General features: G+C 38.4%; 1 protein-coding gene across 17 annotated transcripts in view; it reads right to left on the reverse strand.

Moving 5' to 3' along the window:
- The window catches only part of ADGRL2 (adhesion G protein-coupled receptor L2), a 394,136-nt gene that overhangs the window by 123,294 nt on the left and 253,582 nt on the right, over positions 1-17,260 (reverse strand). For all 17 annotated transcript variants that reach the window (XM_055814914.1, XM_055814915.1, XM_055814917.1 and 14 more), the window contains one exon: positions 4,354-4,526. In XM_055814914.1, the coding sequence (XP_055670889.1) occupies positions 4,354-4,426 (73 nt within the window). In that variant the 5' untranslated portion in view covers positions 4,427-4,526. The remainder of the gene's footprint in view (positions 1-4,353; positions 4,527-17,260) is intronic.

Genomic DNA, 17,260 nt, shown 5'->3' on the forward strand with positions numbered 1-17,260 from the left:
CTGGGCAATCCTACTAATACTTCCTAGTAAATGTGAGTACCTGTGCTGTATGTCTTAGATGTTCTAAGTCTGGGTGGCTTGACAGGAGGCTGAAGACCTGAAGCAATACACTAAAATATCAAATACCTTTGTACTGGCCCAGTGTATATTGTCTGTATTTAATATGTCTTCTTCAGTAAATGCACTAACATTGGATATACACTTACAACTGCTTCCAATTTAACACTCAGCTCCTTGGCTGGCACAATCGGAATTTACAAGAACGTGTATTTCTTGGCATAACGTTAAGTAAAATGTACATTCAGAGGCAAAGACAGGATGGATTTCTTAAAAAACATGAATGCCATTTAGGAAAACAGAATAGATAATGACAGCATGATGCTTCTTCTTTGGACAAAGTCTAGATAATAATTCATAATAAAATGAATAAAATTATATTAAAACCTGATTAAAATAAAATGCAAGCAACTAAAATTATTTCAGTGCTTCCCAAGCACTTGTGCTTCTCAAGCAGTAGTAGACAATAAGAACAAAAGGCATCTAAAGCTAGTCAAAAAGGTGGACTTTGTAAGCAAGATAAAAACTTAAAATATCTAAACTTGTACAGTCCAGAAACCAATCTTAATCAGAATGTTTAGCTCTGACATCTTTTTTTCATATGCATATTAGTCTATCTGTCTTAACTTGCTGGAAGAGAAACCAATAATATGTATAATAAGCTTTTTACTCTGCTTTGCTATGGAAACAAGGCATGTGTGATCTCACTCTCTGACTTTCTGTATTTTCTCAGATAATTTTTAACTTGATGGATGATTTCACCTAATTAGGAAGGGAAAAAAAAAAAAAAAAAAGAAAAGATGGTGTCAGAAGTAATTCATTTCCTACAGTTTGTAGGAAACAGGTAAGTAAAGGTGCGGGGCTCAACTGCATGGAACCCACAGGAATACGAGCACCCTTCTTTTGCCAGACCGTAGAGCCAGGGTGGCATGGAACAGGGACGGGGAGAGGGATGGGGACGGACACTGCGCCAGCGGGAGCTCCCGTCTCCCCCAGGCCATCAGCCACAGCACGAGGCCAGGCTGCGCACAGCTACCTCTGTAACTCCAACTCAAACTACTTCCCAAGGTAGTTCTTTCAGTCTGTCTTTTCTAATAAAACTGTAGTTTTAAAGACATACCTATAGTAGAGTATGCTAGAAAAAGTGACAGAAGATACCTTCGGAAATGACATTCATATTCAAGCTTTTAACTTTAGCTTTTCATTCCTTTTTCCTGCCTTTCATCTTTTCTTTATTTAAGGCTGCAATGCTTGCTGATGATGGTAGCAATGATGTTTTTCAGCTCTCTACACAACAATATTGACCTGTTGTTGATCAATATACCAGCAGTGTATATAACTCTGTGCAGCTTTCCCCTCCAGCTGCTAGCACTCATCTGTTCCAGGTTCCTTCTACCTGAACAAGTGGACTGCTTCAAAGACAACCCTACCTGGACTGCACTAGCCAGGAAAAAAAAAAAGGCTAAACCAAGACCTTCTTAACTGAAGATACGATTCCTGTTTGGATAGCTGACACTAAAAGAAAATTGCAGCCTTCATATAACTGTGCCTGCTTGCTAGTTCCCTGCTGAGTTAAAGTTAAGGCACTGTGAAAGTAACAAAGTCTTTATCTTGATTGGAAAATGTTTCATTATGTGAACAAACGATTCACTTGTCCACATCCAGGATCTTCCCCCCGTCCCATCTAATTGCACAGAAACATTAAAATAGAACAGTAGGGAATTCAGCCACGTTTCCTCTCCCCCACCAACTACAACAACCTGCATATATACATAAGATTTCTAGAAAAACCCCTAAGCTGCAAGTGAGAGAATTAAAGATATTTTTTTTATTTCTAGCAAAAGTTAGTTGCTCTTATTTTAACCTTTGTTCATGTTCATACTTCCAGGCATGAAGTGCTACTAAAGCACGTTACACTTGGCATCTCTTATTACTGAAGCAGAAGGCAATGTAATCTTGTGAGAAAGTGTAATAATGCGGTATTCATTTTGCTTCTGTGGCTGGAAGCCAACTCTATATTAATATTCATTTCCAGTATACACAGACACAGTATTTCATTTATTTTAAGAATTTACAATTAATTTGGTACGATTCTGATATCTGCTCCCAATTTCCTTCCCTGTTTCTTTTAGCTGAAAAAGCAGCTCTTGTATAGACTTTAAAAAAGTAAATTCACAACTGAAGCATCAAAAGATTGCTACTGGCTACTAAAAGCAAAAAAAAACAGGGACAGAACAAAATGAACTTGAAATATTACAGATGACAATGAAAATTAGCTTTCTGAAATGGCAAAAATTCAATCTGCAGAAGTTCTCAGTTGACTTTTTCCTTTCCAAACTCAGCAGATAAAACACTCTTTGCAGCATGCTGTTTGCTACTGTAACCAAGAGTTGTTTGTTTGCTTTTCCTTTCTGTTTTCAAATATTTTCAACCACCACATAGCATGAAACTGCAAGTACGTGAATCTTTGTAAAATGTACTAGACATAGGGATTTGAAACAACTGCAATAACAAATAAAATCCTTAGTATTTTAAAACTTCAGAAAATACATAAACAGATGCCTCTACTTCCTATACCGTTGGTTTCGAGGAGTGCAACCACTTTTGCAATGTAAGTGCATTTATAATTAACAGAAGTGATTACCTAACCAGCCAGTTCTAAGATTTATAATCCTATTCTCCTAATACACATTTACCTTCCTTAACTGTGAAAAGAGGCTGAAAAGCATTTTGCCTCCCAGCTGTTGGCACTTACTTTCCTATAAAAGTGAGATTTTACACAAGTCCACGGACTCAACAGACACCAAGAGAGCAGTCAGTACAGCAGCTAGCAAACCAGAAACCCCACCAGTGATGAAACCATCCAAGATCAGCAGTGTGCTGTGGGAAATGCCAGTTTTCTAATATATTCTGGCAATATTTAAGAAGAAAGAGGGCAGGGAGGAAAAACTGACTGTGAATGCTATTTAAGTGAAATGAGACTTCCCCACATTCAGAAACCTCCACGAAGACGCCTAGGACTCACTCCCTGGTACATGTGTACGTTCACACATAGATATGAACACCCTATTTCAGTAAAGCTTGTCTATCATTACGACACAAGACCCGAGCTGTGTTAGTCTAGAATAAATGCTTAGGAAATTACATGGTGAATGTGGAAGACTGTATACAATATTTAAATTTTTAATCTTGGGGTTTGCCATTTTTGGGGACTAGATCCTTTATGTTTGTATAGATTTCAGAAAGAAGAGAGGGGGAGGCAGAGCAGCTTTCCTGAAGTATCTCTGAAAATTTAGCCTTAAAATTCAAAGAATTTTAACAGGGTAAGGTATGGATCTGCTTTAAAAGATGGTGTGATCACACCACAGATGCACCAAAGAAGCCTATGTATTATATACTGACTACTGAATAATGTAATAAGGCATGGAGATGCTATTTTATTACTCAACCACTCTTTTCACCTGCAATCTAGTCAATCAAAATGATTACACCCAGGAACAACCTCAAGTTCTATACAAATAATTGTAATTAAAAATTCATAAACCATGTTTTCCTGATCATTCATTTGTGTTTCTCTGTCTATTAAAAGGGCCACAAGAACAGCTGGGGAGACAGACTAAAGGGATGAAATAAAGTTTATGAAGAAAATGAGATAGAGGATACTTTTTTAAAAAAGCTTTTTCCTTCCTCATCTCTTCAATTTAAGAGCTATTTTAAACACCACATTTGATAGCAATGAAGCATTTTCCCCATTTTTTTAAAAAAGCAAAAATATTTTTAAGTAGATGCTATTTCTGTATGCACTTAGATTTTTATTTCCTGAAATTTATCTTGCATAGTTCTAATCTTAATGAAGTGTTTTCCATTTTATTTTCAGCCAGCCAAATTACAAAAGTAAAACGGGTATTTCATTTCCACTTTTTAGTTATTTTATATCACATTTAACATATCTATACATTGTTGATAAATGGCTGCACAATGAGAACAGAAAAACGAATTAACAGGGAAAGTCCAAAAACAAGGCACCTACCGATCAAGGATATTAACAATGTCACTTCAGTTGCCTGAACACTGCATCTCAGTTTCAACATACCACACTATATCAAAACCAAAAAATGTATTTTCTTTTTTCATTCTAAAAGAGACAATTTGAGTCTTAGAAATTAAACCCAGAACACACTACAGATACTTCTAGTTTAACATCCTAAAAGTTCAAATCATCTAACAGAAATTAACTGTACGGACCATTCATCACATCTGCAAACTCAAGTAAAAAAAAAATAAACTACAGCTTACCTTCAGTACACTGCAGGAAGCTGATAATGAGCAGAAACCAGAAACTTCGCATTCTGCAGCCAGAAGACACCATTATTGATCCCTGTAAGAATTTTCTTTGTATTCCTTAATGAATCCAGTTATAAAAGCCCAGCATCATCGAAACCAGCGGTCTGCATTATTCATCTTCATACCTGGAGAAGCAGAGGGTTTGGAAGAAAAGGAGAAAAAAAAAAATCCATCAATAGCTGAACACCAATAATCTGGAATACCAAATTTTACTTGACATGAAGACAGACATTTTTAATAAAAACTGACAGTACACCTGTACTGTAGCTGGGAATTTGGCAGGTTTGTGGGATGTAATCACGCAAGGTCAGTGATCATTAAACAGAATGCCAAATAATGATACGTGTTAAAGTTGGAAGTATGAATGTTAGTGACGTACTTGCACTAAAACACATTGGGTGGGTGGGGGAAGATAACATTCTCTCTGAATATAAGGCACTGGATTTGCAGATGACTAGGCTAAGCTCTTCCCACTCCCCAAATCTGACACAACCTGCATTTCTCTACCTCAAAGAACAACAAAATTAAATCTAGGGCACTGCCTTATCTCTTAGGGATTCAAAACATGGAGTGGCTAAGAACAACAGAGCAACACCACTTAACAGTAGGGCTCTGCAGGTCTCCTCCCTGCCACGGCTCTGGCGTTCCCTTTTGCTACGTGTAGGTCACTCCTCTGAAGAGAAGCATTAACAGCAACTTTGCATAATACTCTGCTTGGTGAGAAATCCTCTTCATATGACTCTACAGTTTGCCATATTTCTACCCAATAAACACCTTCAGACAATGGATGAGACTCGCCTGTCCTTAGCCTCTGACGAGATTTGTCCCAGACTGAGAAATATGAATTGCACTGCTCCAGTAAACGATGTACCAAAGGAAGAATTCTTAAAGCTATCATTTGCATTTGAAAAATGTAATTACAGTGATAGAGTGCAGTAGCTGTGATAGAAGATTCAACAGCAGAGTGCTCCCTTTTGCTAATGACTTCATTCTTTCACCAGACAACTGAGTGACTACATACATCCTCTTCTACATCTCACTGTTTGAGGCCAGATCATGCTTCAGCCCCTACTATTAAGAGTTTGGGGAGACAGAGAAAAATTAACATCCATACAAACCCAAATTATTTTTAACTACAAAGCTGGCTCTAGATATTACAGATGTGTGAACAACTCTGGAAGAATGACTCTCATTGCAGCAATTACAGATCCAGAGAGCTGAGTCTGGTGCCACGTTGGCTTGGTCTCTCCAAGACCAACAGACAGAACTGTGTGGAAGTATTTCTGAGATAGCTGAAATTAACATTACTTTAAAAACATAACAATGACTATGTACACATTTAAGTGGCAGGATCCAAGGGCCACTTATGACCCTTACGAGTACTGGAGCATGTTGAGAGCTTTAAAAATACATTTACCCATTTGACAAGGAGAACTAGAAATGCTGAAGAGCACAAAATGCCAGACAAAGAAATTCTGTGAACTGTAGATCATTTTCAGAAGTAGAATGTGTAACTTTTGTATTAGTCACTGTTAATATTAATCAATTATAAGTTTGCTCCCTGAGCACACAGACAGCAACAAGACTGACACTCACTTTTTTCCCCAAGGAGAGAAAGATGGGAATTAACAGAAAACATTATGGAACAATTTCTCTGGCTCTCAATAAAGGTAATGTGACTGTGGCAGGAGATTATTAAATAGCCAAGTAGGCTTCTTTACTTGGCTCCTCTTTAAGAGGAGTGATGCCATTTCAGTGTAGCGCACACAACACAAGCATGTTTGTGATTTCTCACACGGGGAAATGAAAGAGAACCGACATCTGAGGCTGACTGATTTTATGTTTATTTATACATAAAAACAAACCCTTTTCCCAATTTCCAGCTACAGGCAGGTGCTCTTCAATCACAGGCGCTTTTATCCACACATATTTCAACAAAGGGCATGCAACAGCAAACACAGTGCTTCAGTGCAGGACAGCCAGAGCACGGCTCTCCCTGGCACAGACCCATGTGCCTAGGGGTAAAAGATGTGCCCTCAATTTAGGTGGTGATACACCAGCTGCTACAGGACAAGCCAGAAGCAGTTATGAAGAGACAGTCATATTTTATCACTAGATCTTTCACACTGGGCTGATAAGAGTTTTGCAACTAAAAAAAAAAAAATAAATCTAAAAATTCACAAAGGATGCACTGCATTCAGCAGAAATTACAATTGCAAAGGAGCTCCTGCCGAGTAAAGAAGGAAAAATTGCCACCATGATATATCAAAAAAAAAAAAAAAAAAACCCTGGAGATAGTTCAGCTAAAAGCTTGGGACAAGCTTGGATTAATTTTTTACCTGTAGCACCCAAAGGAAAAATCATAAAACTATTTCACAGACACTACAGACTAATCAGCATAATTTCAGTAAGCAATCAGAATAATCCAAGAGAATAGATGAGGAACAATAATGGCTAAAAGGGAAATTAAGTCAGCCTTCTGATTGCTCCCAGTCTGTCCAGAAGATTTTGACTTCCTGAGACTCAAGTTTTATCATTATTTCCATAACATATCACTGCACACCCGGATTTTGAGACATCTTCCTTCACCTTCAAGTGGATAGCGACGTACCTGTGCTTTATCATGCTTAAATTCATCGCTTCCTTTTGGGCTTTTTTTTTAATTGGAGGTAGGGGGGAAGGGTTGTGTTAAAAACAAAAGCAATAATCAAGCACCACTTGCAGTACCCAATGTGTCTCTAGGAAACAGTTACAAGCTTTATGGCAGAGACTTTTTTTTTTTCTTTTAAATTCGGTAAGAGTTCCTGACCTTGTAAATGGATTTATTTTAACTATTTTAATAAAAAAACAGTTTCTGAAAGAATGTTGATGCTTTTGTGATACTAAAACCAGCAGAAACTATTCAACTAACAATAAATGCAAAACAATTTAAGAACAAATTTAAGTGCTTTGTGCAATATATTGTTCTCTCTATTGTCATAGCCTACAGACTCAGAATTTAACTCGGTGTGCTGCTGCAAAAAGAATTCAAAATAAACTAACCAGCCCATACCAGATTATCAGTAACATGTTTTTTCTAAAAAAGCAAGAAAACATTAAGCAATGTTTGAAAACTAATGCAACAGGGTTTGGCTTTGCTTCTTTTCTTTCAAATAAAAATGAACAGCTTCACAGTGAACAATTTTTAATGCAACCTACATATTTACGAAACTCTATGTGGCTCCAAGTAAAAGAACAGTGCAGTTCTGAACCAACTAATCATCAGTGTGACAAAAGCTAATGCTGAAAAAGGTACCCAGACATGAGCTGGAGCCAGAGAACACTCGGGCCACAGACACTGCTGTCAGCCACGTCCTTCTGACCATCCATCCATCAGCGATACGGAGACTGTCAGTGGCATCTCACAACAACAACAAAGCCCAAACTAAACAAGTAAGACCAGGAAAAACTGTGTTAAGTTACTTCTTTGTAAACAGAAAAAGGAGACCATGGTGAGCAGCTGTCCTGCACAAATAACTTACTTCCCCTCAGACCTTAATAAACTTTTTCTCTGGATCACTGACTGCTTGGGCTTGTGGGTGGGGCAGGCAGAAACTCCCTAGAGCAAAAGGTTGCTTGAATTTCAGAGCACAATAAAAGCTGCCCAGAAAAAACTCAGTTGTAACTTAAATCCCTACCTCTGGGCCATACTGCAGTCTCCCATAGAAAAAAAAAAAGCCAGCCCTCTGCTGGAAACAGAGCAGTTCACCTTGTTAAGTTTCTTTGCCCATTTGCTGTTAAAGATGACTAGATCAGTAATGGAAATGTTAATGTTCAAACCCGTACACTGCAAAGGCATTGGGCCTCTCTCTCTTCATACGGTATTCATAAGCTGTGCTCCAAGTTCTAAATATCTTAGTGCCCCTGCCTTGCTTCCTTGTTCTTCTGTACTTCTGAAACTTCTTACAGAGGAAACACAAGCGCTGCAGAATACATGCCACTGTTGGCCATCCCTCTCCCCGCAACATTGCTCAAGAGCACCCCAGAGATAAGAGAAAGCTGCTCCAAGCATGCTCCTTGATATACTTTCATCTTTGAAGAGAAAGACCTCTAAAAGACTGCCACGTCCTGACTCTACTGTTTAACCTTCCCAAGGTTTTATTTTCAAAAGCCAAAAAAGGGTCTTTTAAGAGCTTCCGGGCAACCGACACAGCATGCTCAAGAGCTGCCTTTTTCCTCCTGTTCCATCCAGCTTTCCAGGTGATTAAGACAGAGGGGAATGCAGAGATCTTTCCAGCTAAGCAAGGATGTTTTTCTTTAGCTGAAAGTCTTTCAGACTAACACTGAATTAATAACTATATTTTTTACAATATGATGCTTAATTTTCCGAATCATCTTAGGAACACCACCACAAAGCACCTGCGACATTGGTCAAGCTTTAGCATCCCTACTACAGAAATAAAATTTACACTAGCTTTACAGTGATGAGGCAGAGAGAGGTAAGGAACATCAGTCATAGCTGCATAGCTCAGACGCACCGAGGAACCAGCATGACCCAGTCAGTCCTTCTTATAAATCCTGTATGACCTATCTTGCCACATATGCAGCACCCCCACCGCCTTTCATAACCCAGTTTATGAAACTAAGTAATTCTGTAATATCTGAGATGCTCTGCAGAGGAAAGCAGGGGGAAGAAGAGGCAAGGGTGAGTAGGTATATATTCATACAATATAATAGACTATTTAGTCTCCAGAGAAATCATGTGTCCACGTGCTTTCCCATCATGAGGCTCTCCCAATTTAAAAAAAGAATGAAGTTAAACTTCCCATAATCTGTAACATAAGAATTTAATTAGTGCCGTGTGATTAGTAAAACTAAGCCACATTAGTAAAATACTAGAATGAGACTAATACTATGATCCAACAGCTACAGTTTTATATGTACCTGCAATAAGACCCAGCTCTAGTTTTCAACATTGAACATCTCTTCAGATGCATTTGAGTTAATCCTAATCCTTCAATATAGTTATCCAAAAACTGACTAGCACTAATGCGAAGTTATTAATGTAACAGCACCATATCCTAGGAAATCTGCAAAGTTAAAAGATTTTACAAGAAAAACTGAAGACAAGCAAGACCCCATGCTGACTTAGTTATCATCCTTCTACTACCTATGGTAAAAAATCAATGCCTCATCTGTTCCAATTAAACCAAGTTGCATACTGCAAGAAGAAAGGAAAGCCTACTCTGCTCTGTCTAAAACTGGTTAACAAAAGCTTGTTTTCCATTAAAAGCAATTCAATGCTTAAAATGTATCAGAGTCTTACCTTCAATTCTGTATTCAACAGTCCCTATTAACTGTCACCTTGAACACAAATTTCTAACCCAAAACATCTCTTCCCAAGTCGCACGGAAGGAATATAGTACCAGAGAGGGGAATAATACAGTAAGAACAAGACTTGACCAAGGTCATCCAATCTTGCAACAAAAAGAATTACTTCAATACATTCAGCTGCATTGTGCTCTGAAGTGACATACTCACGTCTGAGGAACACCTGAAACGGTGTGCAGTGAATGTGAACCCCCAATAGAGAATGGCTGCAGGAATGCCCAGCCCAGCCCAGCCCAGGTTCCCAGCTCCTTAGTGCAGCAGATCATTCAAAATGCCAGACCCACCTATGCAAGGCATGGCACCGAACAGTTCACTGACACTGTTTTAACAGTGCAACATCACAATTCAGTTCACCAGTCCACAGCAGCCCAGTGGTCTACCGCAATCATTCACAGAGAAAATAAATAGGATTTGAGAGGAAAAGACGAAGATTTTCTTTTCTCATCAGCACTCCAGTTCGGCTTGGCCTCACTCTGGTGTTTTACAGACATCTTACACGGCAGTCCATTCCTGACAAGCCAGCTTTGCCCCTTCTTGTTAACACAGGATAAAGCCTGGACACTCTAGGGAGTTTTCATTCAATAAGCCAGCAAAGTAAACCTTTGCTAACGCTAATAAGAATGGCTTTTTTTGGCTCCAGGCACTCTCCTTTTGCCAAGTCTGAATTTCTTTTTGCGTTTGCTAAATGCTCAGAACCAACGGGGGTGGGGGGAGTTGTCACTCAGTCCTCATTGCGAATTCCCTGCATTTCACCCGGATCGACACCGTGCCACTACATCAGACCACCTCCGCTCCAACAGAGCAGGTAAAACCCCTCTAACACTTCTGCCCTCTGTGCGCTACATCTTCCTGGGGTCTCAAAGATAAATCCCCAGCATCCAACAAAGTGGGTAGGGAAAGAGAGGCTGTAAGTCAATTACAACTGTTATCAGCTAATATCTTAGTGTCATGCTGAGCATGTTAAATATGCTGATCACTCTGGACACCAGAGGCACAGTCTGAGGCTGTCTGCCATTCCCTTCATTAAACTACAAAACAAATAGCTCTCATTTTCAAACCTACATAGGACAGATTATACGAACATCAAAAATAAACAAGAAAATAATGAATAGCTATAAAAAACACTGAGAACCATATGACAAATCAGAAGAAGCAATCGTAACAGCTGAGAAAATTCAAAGGCTTTTCAGACTTCTCAAAGAAGAGAAATCCTCAAAATAATCTATTTGTATTAGAAGAGATCATTCCTTTCCCTTGGAAGAAAAAAAAAAAAAAAAAATCACTAGACTAACATCAACCAAAGACACTGCAGTCTTGTAAGACAGTAAACTGTTTGTTGACAGCCTTGACAAGGCTTTGCAAAGGCCCATATTTCTCAAAGCTGTTCTGCCACTTAACTGATCTCTTTTTTTTCTCCTCCTATCCAGTGTTTTTCACAGCCAAGAACTTGTTTGAAGTGGAAGTAGACCGAAAAACAAAACAACCAGAACTAAATCCTGGGACTGTGGTCAGACATGCCCGTACCTGTGCAGCAGCGTGGTGCTTCTCTAGCTGACTGCCAGGATTTCAGCGCACCCCGTCTGCTTCGTGGCTGCTGCCGCTGGGCTTGAGCAGGGAACTCAGATGTCGAGTGCTGCGCTCAGCTCTGGGGCCCCCAGCATAAGGAGGACATGGGCCTGTTGGGGCAAGCCCAGAGGAGGTCACAAAGGTGATCAGAGGGCTGGAGCACCTCTGCTGTGAAGACAGGCCAAGAGAGCTGGGGTCCTTCAGGCTGGAGCAGCTCAGCTCTGGGGAGACCTTATAGCAGCCTCCCAGTGCTTAACGGGGGCCTGCAGGAAAGCTGGAGAGGGACTTTTTGCAAGGGCGTGAAGTGATAGGAACTGGAAGTGGGCATTTACCTTAGATATTCGGAAGAAATTCTTTCCTGTGAGGGTGGTGAGGCACTGGCACAGGTTGCCCAGAGCAGCTGTGGCTGCCCCATCCCTGGCAGTGCTCAAGGCCAGGCTGGATGGGGCTTGGAGCAGCCTGGTCTGGTGGAAGGTGTCCCTGCCCAGGGCAGGGGGCTTGGAATTAGGTGATCTTTAAGGTTGCTTTCAACTGAAACCACTATGATTCTAGTATGGTATGCCTTTCACAGCTGACACACTGAAGTAAGACAACTTCACCAGACCAACACAGAGCCACCAGACAAAAACCGTGATGTACTAACTTTCAAAACAAAATCAAGTTACAGACAAGGGTAGAAAACCCCCAGATTTTTATGTATGCATTTACAGCACTTGTACCCATGCTGTAACGGGGTTAATGGGGGCTGTACAGCCCTAATACATTGGATCTTCAATGAAGCCACGGTCGGGGATGGCTGTGCTGCAGCCTTGGCATCTGCTTTTCATGCAGAAACCCCAGTTTGGTAGCATGAAACCCCTGGAAACTACTGCGCTGGAGACTTGTTTTCTAGGCATGTGCCAAAGCATATTATCAGAAAGATTCATGAAGGTGCTGTTTTAGCATCTGCCTTAAAGCATCCCATTTTCTATCAGCTCTATTTGAGATCGGTCTGTGTGGTCTACATTCAATATAAATGACATAGCTTGTGTGGGCAGCAAAGTCACTTTTGATTTTTAAAAATCGTATCAAAACCCTTTGTTGTTACCAGAGAAATACCAATTCTTTAAAAAGTAACTAGAAAATATTTATATTTTTTTTAAAAGCAGAAGCAGGAGGAACATACACACAATGCACTGGGTATAATTTGTTGCATATCTTTTGCTTAGAGAAGAATATGGTTCTGATGTTAACATCTGTGAGACCATGGCCTAATCATTGTGCAGTGAAATATGAAACAAAATCAATGGTGGCACATAAGATGTAATCTCTGCTGTGTTTGGCTCACTGCACTGAATCCTTGACTCATAAATCATTGTTACTAGCCATTCAGTGAATCAATATTCAGATTCCCTCTTGGTCTATACATATGACCACTAAATGAAATAATAATGACCAAAATCTGTCACATATTAGGTTATCAATATTACCAAAAGGGATTTCTTGGGAGCAATGAGGTAATCTAGGATAAAATAGATCAGATGAGTGTGCAAAGAAATGTGAAAAACCTGTGACTAAATACAGAGACGGCAGGAGAAATATATTTTGAAATACCTATTCTTCCATTGTAACCTTAAGTATTAAAATTTACAATAGCTTCACAATAATGCATTTTATGAAAGACCATATCAATAGTGCATGCCTTTAATTACATTTTAAAACATGTTGTGCTTAAGCATCTTTTTCTACTTTCAAGAAGTTTCTTTTTCCCTGAAGCACAATTAATAAATATTACAGTGATCAGAGAACAGTATTTTCTTATAAGCAGCCTGACAGTCAGGAGCTTCAGAAGACCACATTTTAGTTCCACTAAAAATTAACAACAACAAACAAATGCCTAAGAGTAATGCCGTAAAGCTTTACTTTCCAAACCATTCACCAACCATCTAGTTATTTAGAAGGTAGTGGATCATGTCTTGCAGAGAAACCCAAGAAGTGCTGTGCACTGCCAGCCCACATGGCCATAAACAACATCAAAATTCATCATTTTGACAACAAAAGAAGGGAAGGCATGATGGAGACCCTCAGATATGTCACCTTTGGAAGAATAATCAACTAAGAATAGTCCTTAACTACTTTCTAAGCATACAAGAGATTCTCCAGGCAAGTATGACTTACAGGTAGAAACTTCAATGAACTTACTTAACCCTTTGGAGGAGTTCTGTATGTATATTAAGTACAAATAAGCAGCACACATTGACAGAAGCCATATCTTTCAGGTTCACCAATTTTACATACCAGTAGCACTTAAAAGTAGAAGGCTGAAAACTCAAATATCATGAAGATTTTGGGTTTTTTCCCTTGTAACTGCCTTTTCTCATGCACATATTCATGGTGAAAACAGGAACTCAAGGGTGAGAAGCCATACATGACAGTACTGCACAGACAGCACTAACTCTCTTCCTCGCACCTGCCCACAGATACATGGCCAAATCATGTAACTATTGCTCGCATGTCACCAAGAACGTGCAAAACATATGCTATAAATATGGCAAATAAATCTTCAGTATCTATTCAGAAAGGGCCTGACTCTGCAACAAAACACAGAACTCACTTCTGTTACAGGGTGATGGGCTCTGCAAAGACGTACGAGTTGCCTAGGCATCTAATGGTGCAACTATAGTCAAGAGTATTTTCTTGTACATTTTAATAAGCGATGAACATTCAGCTGGCTACCCTTAACTGTGCAAGGCAGCTGAATGACTACCAGTCATTCATCAGAGCTGTACCGCTCCTGTAACTGGCGCGAACTGTGGGCTTTCTTATTTATTCAAACTATAATAGAAAAATATAAAAGTATTTCAGTTCATTTTTTATTCCTTTTGTAAAAAGGCTAAGTCGGAAAAAGATAACGATTACATCTGGAGAAGTTATGAACAAAAAGAGCTCTAAATTGTAATTCAAAAGGAAGGCTCCTTCTACTTGCACGCACCATTGTTTAAAGCTCTTCTCCCTAGCATCCTACACAGTATTTTTCTCTTCCTTGGGTGGGGGGGGAAAGACAAAACAAGAAAAACAAAAATGTATTGTAGAAACAGTAAGGGCCTTTTCCATGCACTGTGAAAAGGGAATTGTGAAGTGTTATTTTCTAACTATTAAACAAAATGGAATATGGGTTAGCTCCAGCACTGCCACACCAGCCACAGTGAGCACCTGAGGACAAAGTATCCCTAAATTGCTTGTTTCAAAGAATTTTAAGAAAGAACTGATACTTTTTAAAGTATTCAATGAATAAAAGAGTTTACTCTTTTGGAGTGACTGAATACATTGTATTTCCCATATACTTTAATATTTTTTAAATCATCCATATAGCACCATATTTAAACCATTTTTAAAGCATCCATATAGATGAAATTTAAGATCCATTTTTAACACATATTTTAACAGCAACATGACCTCTGATATTCTGTGGTTTCATCAGGCATACGAAGATGTCTGTGTCACTCATTTACAGTTCTTTTAAATAATGTAAGTCTTGGTAGCTCAATGTGACAATGACACTGCTACTTTGGAAAAAAATTGTATTTTTTGTTATTTAGGCTATGCTCTGATTTTAAATAATATATTTCCCCTTTCACAATTACATACACTTAATGGCTTTTATTTTGTATTAAAAAACCTGCTCTTCATATGTTCTGCTGCAGTTCACGAACTGTATCTGCAACTAAAAAGAAAAATAAAGTAAGCCTACATTTGTCTATCAACAATATTTATAAGCAAACAGAGTGGAAAGATTACAAAATTTTAATAAGAACATTATATCATAGTAGCAATAATCTAGGTGTTTTACTGGGAAGTGAAGTGGATTACCATAAATGAAATTTTAAATGTCCTTTCCATTTTATAGATAACACAAAATGACTCTTTTCATGTCTCCAGCGATAAGGATACATGTGCCACACATTTAAATAGTGCCTTCACCCTATCCAACCCTGCTCATGAATTAATAATTCAGTGACATTAATACAAGAAGATAAATGATAAAGAGGTTACAGCATAAGGGCCAACGGTACACATATACTTCTTTTAGAACAGCTAATACCTCTCTGCCAATTACAGTTAGAACTTTTTAACAGTTTTCAATGGCATTTTTACAATCTAAATAGCAGCTTATGCACACACAATTTCACACAACTCAAGCTTAATAAATCTCCCGCTGCTACCAAACAATCATTCTGGGGGATTAAAGTGCAACATCTGCTAACATTAATAAGCATTTTACATAGCAATATGTATAAAAGCAGTTGCTATCAGTCTTCTGAAACAGCTTCTAGACCGGTTTGGCATAAATTATACCTTTACCGTTCAACTGGTAACTTTAGCTTACGGCAACAATAAGGTAGCTATATTGCTATGTAGCAGGAAAGAACAATGACACTATATACTGACTGCAATTATCATTTGTAGTGGAACAATTTTAAAAACACTTGAGAAATAAACAAATAATGTAGGTATGCAAAAAATTGCAGGTAAGAACTTGGTAAAGTCCCAAAATTTCAACACAAAAAACCAAAGCTTCCAATCTGTTTGCAAGAGACCATTTCTCTCCTAACCCTGGTTACAGCTTTTTAATCCACCTTGGGTTTTTTTAATTCTTATTTGTATTTCTACCAAAGCAGCATCTACTCTGAAAGAATGCATGCCTTTCCAAGGCATAAAATAAATATCAAGGGGTTTATTTAATTAGGAATTCCAGCATACATTTTTAGATAGAATTTGGCAAATGAGCATGCTTTGGAGTCGAGAGACATGTAACATCAACTTGAGCCAAGAACACAGTTGGCAAACACGGTACAAAGTTTTACGCGCGGCCCTGCCAATGCAACTCAAGCCCTGCAGTTCAGCCACGGACAGCTGAATGCCAGAGCCTGCCAATCACCCTTCCTCTGCAGCAAATAAAATGAACAAAGTCATAGTCTAGCTGGTGTTACATTCTATCATAAAGCAGTTTTTAAAAGACTTTTTTAAAATGGAGAGGTAAAGTATTACAGGCTTACTTCATAAGCCCTACAATCTTAGTATTTTTTAGAAACTGAAAAAGAAAAAAAAAGTCAATTTTGCAATAATAGATATTGTAACACTTACAATACCCTCGTACAGAACTCCAAGATAATTTTGGTGCGTGGACACATGTGGGCAACTATCTGCAAGCTCGTTTCTTTCTTTTACGCAAGATGAAATTTGTATCAAATATATCCAGAGATATAAGAGTACAGCAAACTGGATCAAATAAGTATGTCAAAAATATTTAATCTTTTTTTTTTTAATTAGCAATTAATTTCTCCTGATTTTTTCATTAAGAATTGCTTAAAAATGATTGGTTTAACATTATTTTTTAAGTCAAAACATTGCTTTAAAAATTACTATTATCATATTCTCCTGACATCGCCTACATTCTTATTTGACATGTTATAACAGCGATGAAGCAAATCAAAAGTAATAAGACAATAAAAGATTCCAGCAATGCCAGTGCTTGATAACTAACACTTGGGACCTTTTGATGCTATTAGGCTTTAAAGTACCCAGAACTAGGGCTGAAGCCAGCCTTAGCCAAGAAAAAATAAACCGGTTATTTAAGGACAGAAGGAAAAAACCTAAAACAAAAGGTAAGTACATTTAGTATCTACTTCCTCCTCAGACTTCCTCAGATGCTTTCCTTAGGCTGAAGTCTGCACCTGCAATTCCCATAGATATTTCAAAGACTGGAATCACTGTCACTGAAGGAAGCACATGGGGATTAAGAACCCGGATGCCTTGAGTGCCACAAACAGTCTTCCTTAAATACAGCTTAAATTTTAGATTACCATTTTTAAATAAAATTTTGTGAAGTTCCTGTGCACTGCCTGTAAAAAAAACAGCTTTAAAGTGAAAAATTCTTACCTTT

This window comes from Falco peregrinus, chromosome 10 (genome assembly GCF_023634155.1).
Source record: "Falco peregrinus isolate bFalPer1 chromosome 10, bFalPer1.pri, whole genome shotgun sequence".
In the NCBI taxonomy this organism is placed as follows: Eukaryota; Metazoa; Chordata; class Aves; order Falconiformes; family Falconidae; genus Falco; species Falco peregrinus.